The sequence below is a fragment of the Lutjanus erythropterus genome, chromosome 1 (genome assembly GCF_056507025.1).
Source record: "Lutjanus erythropterus isolate fLutEry1 chromosome 1, fLutEry1.hap2, whole genome shotgun sequence".
Classification (NCBI taxonomy): domain Eukaryota; kingdom Metazoa; phylum Chordata; class Actinopteri; order Lutjaniformes; family Lutjanidae; genus Lutjanus; species Lutjanus erythropterus.
Window position 1 is genome coordinate 2283048 of NC_139317.1, and position 9281 is coordinate 2292328.

The 9281-nt window shown below is 37.2% G+C and overlaps 1 protein-coding gene across 1 annotated transcript in view; it reads left to right on the forward strand.

Moving 5' to 3' along the window:
* Window positions 1–6914, forward strand: part of LOC146332458 (up-regulator of cell proliferation-like) — a 29710-nt gene extending 22796 nt beyond the window's left edge. Inside the window, exon 4 of the mRNA XM_084716243.1 lies at window positions 1009–6914. Coding sequence (XP_084572369.1) covers window positions 1009–5699 — 4691 coding nt within the window. The 3' untranslated portion in view covers window positions 5700–6914. The remainder of the gene's footprint in view (window positions 1–1008) is intronic.
* The last annotated feature ends 2367 nt before the right edge of the window (window positions 6915–9281 follow it).

A 9281-nucleotide genomic window follows, 5' to 3' on the forward strand; every position in this document is an offset into this window, starting at 1 on the left:
ATAGCTCCTAAGATCATTCAGGTTCTCAAACCCCTCCACCACGATAACGTGGTGGTTCATCCATCTTTTCTTTCTCATCAACAATTCTGCAAAAGATTTTCTTTGACTTGATTTTTTCTTCTAAATCTAAAACCACATATTAGGTTAGGAAAAAAGTTGTTTATAGTAAATCAAAATCTCAGACATGAGAACTGTGAATCTTTAAATATCACACTATCTCCTGCATATGTGCTAAATACTGTCAGCAAAACCAAACAGCTAATGCAGAAAAATGCATATGAACATGATTCATGAAGGTGAGTACTCTATTTCAAAGTGCAAAATTAAGCAAAATGTTCTCTTAGGAGATGGTAGTATTTCTTTAAGGTACGATCTAAAACACTGAGGTCAACAAGTCTAAGCAGACCTGTCCTTTGAATAGTACCTTTGTACCTTTGTATAGTTCTCTCTGTACCTCCAAACTGTGCAGCTCCACTGATCATCTTCTCATGTTTACTCTTATCCTCAAAGTTCATCACACAATGATCTTCCATATTTCTATACATATGTGATAATGGTGATACAGTATCACTGAAAGACTGGCCCTTCAGTCAGGAGATGGAACTGAAATAGGAGAAGCTAGGGAAAGGAAGATTTTTTTTTTAATTTTGCAATTCAAGGTAAATTTTAACTCGCTCATTAAAATAAACGAAGTTTTTGTATTACATTAGGCTTTAATCGGTGTCATGATTAAACTCGTGTCAGGATTCCATTATGTGATGGAACACATAACACGTCTGAGCTAGTGAGACTAACTCAGACTAGTTCTCAAGCTTATCTTTGAGCTGTTACCCAAATAAAACTCAAAATTAATGATAATATTGATACTTACTTGATACTTAACTTTTTTGAAATGTTCACCTAAATACTAAATACATATGGCATCAACATACATCGTAAAAAGGGAGTTTGATATCTTTAAATGGACTTAAGTTTTTTTTATATTCTTTTCTCCTTTGTCTCCTTTAGGTCTTTTGAACTTTCTCTCCAAAGTTGGACTGGAGGAATTTTATCCAAACAAGCTCACTCTTCAGTCTCTCCGAGAGATCAACAAAAACAACATATATGATGAAACTGTTCAAACAGTGAAGGAAATACCCTGGTGCTTTCTCAGAAAACTATTTAAAATCAATACAGAATGCAGGAACTGTATGCAAATATCAAACACTGATGTTGATGATGAGGAGGAGAATAATGATCTGTTTGACCAGAACAATGACTCTCCAGAGTCCACAGACTCTGCAGACTCTGTAGATGATAAGATTAACCCTCTTGACCTCATTGTAGCACTCTTCCTCTGTGCTGACAGCTTCTTGCAACAGGAAATGGCCCTCAAGATGTCAATGTGCCAGTTTTCTGTCCCTCTACTGTTGCCCCATGGACATAACAGTCAGTCTACCCTGATGCTGTGGGCTCTGAGAGACATCGTCAAAGAATGGCGTCCACATGATTTGTCTGAGTCAAGAGGGTTTGTTGAGGACAGCATTGTCCAAGCAGATACACCTTTCTTTTCCTTTGTGAGGCTGAAAAACTGTAGTTTGTCCAAGTCCCAGATTTTGAATCACATTCTCAGCCTTGGCCAGCAAAACCACAATATGTTCATACACAGAGACATGAGAGGAGGAGAACACAGAAGGGAAATGTCCAATGGTTTGGTAGAGATTTGCTGGTTCCTTCCCAGTGGCAGAGAAAATCTTGACATATTTCCAAAACCAGTGGCCTTCACCAATCTGAGAGGAGACATTTGTGAGTCACTGACACAGTTCACTTTTCTTTATCAAGTGTCAACTGCTACCTTTGTATTCCTGGACAAAGTTGAGGAAAATGAGCACAAGATTCTGACTTCTCTTCAAGATGTGAAATCCAAACTCTTCTTGGTGGTGAACCGCAAGACAGAAACTGCTGCAGAGGACATGATTTCTGTCAAGAAAACACTGAAAGAATTAGATCTACCAAAGACCAATGTGAAAAGCAAAGAAGCAAAGATAAATGTTGCAGGGTTTTCAGATAAACTTTGTGCAGCCATCAGAAAATCACTGGCAGAAGTAAAAACGTCAACAGACATGGATAATATGCTTTACAAAGCTGTTGAACTTGGTCTGTCTGTGGATGAACACACAAGTGATGCCCAAAAAAAGACAGTTGAGGAGATTGTGAAAGGAATTGGAGTACAAAGTATACCAGACTACAAGAAAAAACAACTTCCTTTGCAAGGAGATGACTGGAAAAGGTTATCACAGTTAGAAATGGAAGAATGTAGGTTAAAAAACACTGGTGATCAAGGAGCAGAAGAATATAAGTCTCAGCTCCAGGCAGAAAAACAAGATATTAAGAAGAAGTTTAGCAAATACAAACAATCCAAAGCTATGAAGAGTTTCATTGAACACTTAAATGAAAGTGACAAAGAGAAAAGAGATTTTTTCTTTCACTGGATGAAACTTAAACTGAATGCACACTTGCGGTCTAAACTATCATCACTGCGTCACAATCTGACAGAGCAGAGCAAGAAAAAAGAGAAAGATGTGAAAGAGATTGCAGAGTTGGATCAGGCTTTGCTGGATAATTCTTTAGGAATAGAGCATTACATGAGAGAGATGGGACTGATCTATGAGTTTTCCTCGCAGTCACAGAAAACCACTGATAAAATGTCTCATCTCCCTGGTTTGGCTGCTGAAATGCTGTTGGATGGATATCCTTTAGAGCTCTTGGATGGAGATGCTTCCAACATCCCAGAGAGATGGGTGACAGATGTGCTAATGGAGCTTCACAGGAAGGTTGGAGAGAAGAGCAGACTGTTGGTTCTGACTGTGTTGGGTGTTCAAAGCAGCGGGAAGTCAACACTCCTCAACACCATGTTTGGTGTGCAGTTTCCTGTCAGCAGTGGAAGATGCACGAGAGGAGCTTTCATGCTCTTCCTCAAAGTTGGAGAAGATTTAAAGAGTGACTTCAATTTTGACTTTATACTTCTCATTGACACAGAAGGTCTAAAATCTCCTGTTTTGGCAAAACTAGACGACAGTTATGAGCATGACAACCAGCTGGCAACCTTTGTCATTGGTTTAAGTGATGTCACTATTATCAACATTTCAGGGGAAAACTCAACAGAAATGAAAGACGTCCTGCAAATTGCAGTTCATGCATTCTTGAGGATGAAGGAAATCGGTAAAAAGCCAGTTTGTCATTTTGTGCATCAGAATGTTGGTGGAGTCTCAGCTCATGCAAAGACCATGAATGATAGAAAACATCTTTTGGACCAACTCAATGAAATGACTCAAATTGCAGCTGAAATGGAAAAGCAGCCCTCTATAAAGGCATTCACAGATGTACTGGACTATGATATAGAAAAAAACAACTGGAACATCCCAGGACTCTGGCATGGGACCCCACCAATGGCACCAGTGAACACAGGTTACAGTGAAGCTGTAGCAGATTTCAAGAAAAATCTTCTGGAGACACTGAAAACTGACAGAAGTGTTTCACAGATCCCAGAGTTTCTAGAATGGATCAAAAGTCTGTGGAAAACAGTAAAATATGAGAACTTCATCTTCAGTTTCAGAAACACTCTTGTGGCTCATGCTTATGACAACCTTTGTAAAGAGTTCAGTGAATGGGAATGGGAGTTCAGAAAAGAGATTTACTCCTGGCAGACAGCAGCAGAGGTGGAAATCCAAAATACTGGCAATGAATCTGAGGTGGAAACCTGGGACACTTTGGTTGAATCAAAAAAATCAGATGTGGCCAAGAAAATAGAAGACCAACAAAGAACAATGAAAAAAAAAGTTCAGGAGTACTACAAAAGGAAAGACAGACATGTAAATCTGATAGAGAAACACAAAACAGATTTTCTCAACAATATCAACAGTCTTGCAAACGAAATCAAACATTCTGTGTGGACTACACTGGATTGTCAACTTGAAAGAAAAAAAGGTTTGAAAAAGGCTCAGGACATACAGGCAGAATCCAGAGAAGAGATTGAAAAGCGGGTCATGAAGCTCCTGAATGACTGCAAAGGCTCCACACTGTCAGATGAACAGCTGACACAAGAGTTCGAAAAGATGTGGGCCAAAGCCACAGAAAATTTGCCTGGACTAAAACAACGAGATATACCTGCATGCATTCTCAAACAACTAAGAAAAGATTTTTCAAACCGAAATGTAAATGAGAAATTCCAGGACATTGATAAGTTGAAGGAAATGGGGCAGGGTCAGTTTAAGACCAACAGACACCATACAGACTCCAAAATGAAGAAGCTTCAACATTGGTTGAGTAGTGATTTACAGAGCTTTGCAGACAGTGTTGTTGACGGTGCCACACAGTTTATTCTTGATAAAACAAAGACAAATGGAGATTACCATGACTCCTTCACAAGGGATGTTCTGGGAAAAATAGATGAATCCCTAAAACAGAGCTACGAACGCTACAAAACAAATACACAGTTTGAGATTGACCTGAAACTTCACATTTGTGGCATTGCCTCAAGGGAATTCTTAAAAATGCACCAAAAATTCATGTCAGACAATGATCCTCGAGATCAACTGGAGAAGTACAAGACTCAGTACCTGAAAGACTTTCTTGATTTGTATAAAAAGAGAGATGATTGCCAACGCAAAGCAAATGACTTTGTCAGATGTTGTATCAAACCTGCTGTTGAAGAGTACATCAGTAGATCTCTGGGAGTAGACATTGTGGATGAAATTTTGACAAGCAGTCATTCAGCAGAGTACAGTTCTCGCTCCTTTTTCCAGTACAACATTCAGAAAGAGTTGCTAGAAAAGGGAGACTTTGAGAGTTTTGTCAAGTACATCTGTAAGTATGAAATATATGTAAAGGATTGGATTTTTCAGCAAATCCAGCAAAAAATGTCAGAGGACAAATCTTTGTGCAAACTGAAGAAGAAGAATCTGCAGGTCATTGTGAAAAAAATAACAGATGCAACAGAACGAGCCTCGAAGGGAAAAGATGGTGTCCCTCTGCCAGATAACAAGGAAAGCATCACAGAACTCATCAGCAACATGCGGAAATATTTGATCAAAGACATCTCAATTTCAGTGGAGGATGAAAAGACCTCCCTGTTTCAAATCCAAAGCACATGTCATCCATTCATTAACAGCCTCAAGACCTCAATAGAAGATTTTGAAAAACAACTTCACGAGGAATTCTCAAACTCTGAGAACATCACTGAGACTCTGAACAAACTTTCAATCAAACCACAAGATGTGCTTTTCAAGCGGGTGTTTGGTTGTGGACAACAGTGTCCATTTTGTAAAGTTCCTTGTGAGGCTGGAGGTAAAGAACACAAGAAACATCATGCAGCTGTTCATCGGCCACAAGGTCTTGGTAGATACAGGAATCATGACACTAAGAAGCTGGTGGAAACACTGTGTACAACAGATGTGCAGAGTGAACATAGATTCAGAAACACAGACACTGAAGGGCAGTTCCATCCTTTCAAAGAGTACACCAAGTACTATCCAGACTGGCTGATTCCTCCTGACCCCACCACAGAGGCATCTGACTACTGGAAGTATGTCCTGGTTCAGTACAATGACAGATTTGCTCAACAATACGAAGCCAAACCAGCTGATGTTCCAGACGCCTGGAAGAGAATCACAAAGGAACAAGCACTGAAAGGATTAAAAGATGCTTTCAACATGAAGTGAACAAAGTACAATCCTGACAGCACTCTTAAGCAAAACAAAGTTTAAAAATGCAAGAGTTTTTCATATTCAGGTGTAGTTTGGAGAGAAATAAAAAGATACATAGACAAAACATGTTTGAGTATTCAGCAGAACAATCAGTTAAATTAAAGACAGATTAATAAGGTTTCAAAAACTGGTCTGGAATCATTGTAGTTTAAGGAAAGTTTTGGAAAGTGTACATGAAATAATTTTTGTATGATAGAATACAAGGTTTTATGTTTCATTTTTAAATGTTTTTTGTGAATGTAACTGACTTTGTTGTTTAAACTCAAATAAGGACTAAACCAAAGACTGAGAGTGAAAACTGTGGCATGTTTTGATTTGGTTTGGATGTCAGCATCGTTCATTCATCAGTTCACAGCTGGCGTTCGCTTTCAAAACCAGGTTTTACAAAGAGAAGTAAGAGACAAACATCTATGTGTTTGATACCAGACAGAGAACAAATATTGATACAATGATGACTTTCTTTGTTTTTTACTTTTAAATACTTACATTTTTTCTTGTTTTATACTTTTTAATAAGTTTAGAAAACTAACATGATGACAAGTGAACACAAAATGATGATGATGTGAAGCCATGTGCTACAAAGACCATGTGATGAGATTATGTTTTATAACGCAGGTCCCTTTTTACATTTTTATATTTTTGTTTCTCAATGTTTCTTGCTATGTAACCTGAAAAAGTTATTGATATGCACTTTGAGGGTAAATAATTCAGCAATATCTGAAATGTATTGATGATTCCAATGACTTGTTGTTTTATGCACAAATACTGTGGCGTCCTTGTTTTTATTCTTTGAGTCAGATGATGATGTTTTAACAAAGTAACAGAAGTTAAAGGCTGGAAATAGTTTTATTACCACTGACTTTTGACCATTTTCTTATTGTTTTGTTTTCTGAGTATTAATCACACAGCTCTGTTCATAATGACTAGTGATTAAGATAATGATGATGATGATGATGATGATGATGATGATGATGAAGCACAGACTCCATGTGAAACAGATTTTTCTAACAAGTCATCAATATTCTTTGATATTTTTACAGTTTTATTTCTAACATGTTCATGTCAAACATGTTTATCTTTTCATGTGTATCAGATAAAAGTCAGTGAATAAGAAATGTATCTGTTGATGTAACTGACTTTGTTGTTTATGATTAAATTTGGTGAAAACAAGTCGACAACAGAGTGACATCCTTTCATCTGTTGATCATGTTGAACTTCTCACTGAGTTTTAACACACAGATGATGAGTCAAACAAGTTACACTGAAGCTGAAAAGTTATCTCACAAAATGATAGATGATTAGATGATGTGTATAGACAATAATAAATCTAATAATCATAACAGCAAAGAGCTACAAGAACTAAACAGCTGATTATCATAAACTAACATGTTACTAATAAACTCTGAAGCTCTCAAATGTATCATTTGAACTGCACAATTAATGCATAAAGTAATAAAAAAAAATCTGTAGATGTTGTTTCAACTTAGAATGAGTCAGTATGAACAAATGCAAAACCAGTATGTATTAAAATACACTAAAAAGATTTTTAAAAAAACTAGCCTATTTAAAACAGAGGTACACTAATGTAAATGAAATTCTGTTTGGGACATCTGGTTATGTATAAAATAGATACAGAAAAACACATATTTGTTCTACATCTTTCCACTCAGTATAATTTACTTTAATTTGATGTGATTCATCTATTATGTGTATTTCAGCTGTAAGTTGAAAACACGACACAAAACACACCACTCACTTACCACTTGAGGAAACAGACACAAGGAGGCACTCAAAGCACATGAAGTCCACAATGAACTGAGGCCAAAGAACAAATTGCTCTCCAGACAAAGGACACTGAAATACAGAAATAAATGAGCACAATGACTCAACAAAAAGTTACATACAACAGATTTGCATAAACTAACCATGATTTAACAATACTATATGTTCTGATTTTAACTGACTGTGTGTCTTCACACAAACAGCTGACTTCTTAAAAATATTCTTATAAAGTTTGATTTGAGTGGCAAAGTACCATAACCTGATGAAACAACATCATTCATGACTGCAGAGTGATAATGTGTTTATTTCCTAAGAGGATCTTCTTTACATTTACTTGAAGGTTCAGTAATTAGTTGTTGCCGTGTCACGTAGCATCTGAATAGTTTCACTGTCAAGAACTTTAAATGAATCTAAATAATCTGATTCAGTTTTTACACCATGTACCAACTAAGAAAATTTTGAGCTGTCAAAGTACCACCATTATGACCAAAATCAAGATACATTAGTGTATTCTGCTGTGACAGTTCAATCAGGAGGCAGGTTTAAGTCCCACCTCCAAATGAATCCAAATATGAGTTAACTCGAGTCATACGTCCTCACTGTTTTCCATTTGGTGCTGTGGACATTTCATTGGCTCTTCTTGAATAACCACAACCATTTTACTCGGTTCACAGTCGTTCACTTCATTTTCAACATGGCTGCTCCTGATATTCTCTTCCTGATCTGCACGTCTCCTTATAATGATTCCAGTTTTTAAACCGTTTGATTTCAGTCTCTATATTTTACCTCTGCTTCCTATCTTTCCACTCACAGTTTAGCTCATAACTACCAATATTCATGGATGATGTACGCCACATGCATGATCATGACTAGGGGCTGATACTTAAAATACAGGCAAGACAAACTTATTTTAAATTACATTTCAATTTCATACCACCAGTGGTACATGCACCACAGTGAATCAAGGGATTAATTGATTAACTGAGAAAATAATGTGCAGATAATAAAAGTGTCCATTGGTTGTAGCTCTGGTTACTTTTTCTTAATTAATGACTAGATTGACTCCCAACTTCTACATCCAGTGGATTTTATTCAGTTCTCAACTGCAGTTTCAACATGAGTGAAATAAATTAATGGCAGTAATTTTGGGAGGAAACTTTGATGTGCAGTTAATTTAATTCTTGCAGGTGAGATTCTGCCATCATCCAGTGCAACAGCATCCTTATACACTGACATCTGCAGCTTGCCAACATCTCAACACAGTATTGTCTGTCTGTGTGTTTGTGTGTCTCTGCTTGTCTTTGGTTGCTTTTGTAATTAAACGGGTCTGAGGAAAAACAGCTGAGCACACACACACACACACACACACACACACACACACACACACACACACACACACAAAGCTACAAACATACACATAACTTGCAGAGTGAAATGCTGGATATTTGGAGAAAGAACAGAGCGGCGATGAGAGCTAATCCTCTGGGTTTTTATCTGTTACTCACAGTGGGCGGGGCCTGTTTCAGCGTCACAGTGACATCACTGTTTAGAGAGACAGGGTAGTGGCAGAGACTCAAATTGTTTACAAGAGCAGTCGCAGTAGGGGTAGAAGTTATGACTTACCAATTCTCAAATTACTGCAACAAGTCAGGGTTTTTTTGGTTACTATATATTGATATATTTTCAAGTCTGTACTTTTACTCCTCTTAAATATGCATCTATCTATGTAATCTAATTACTTTTAAAATCATAAGT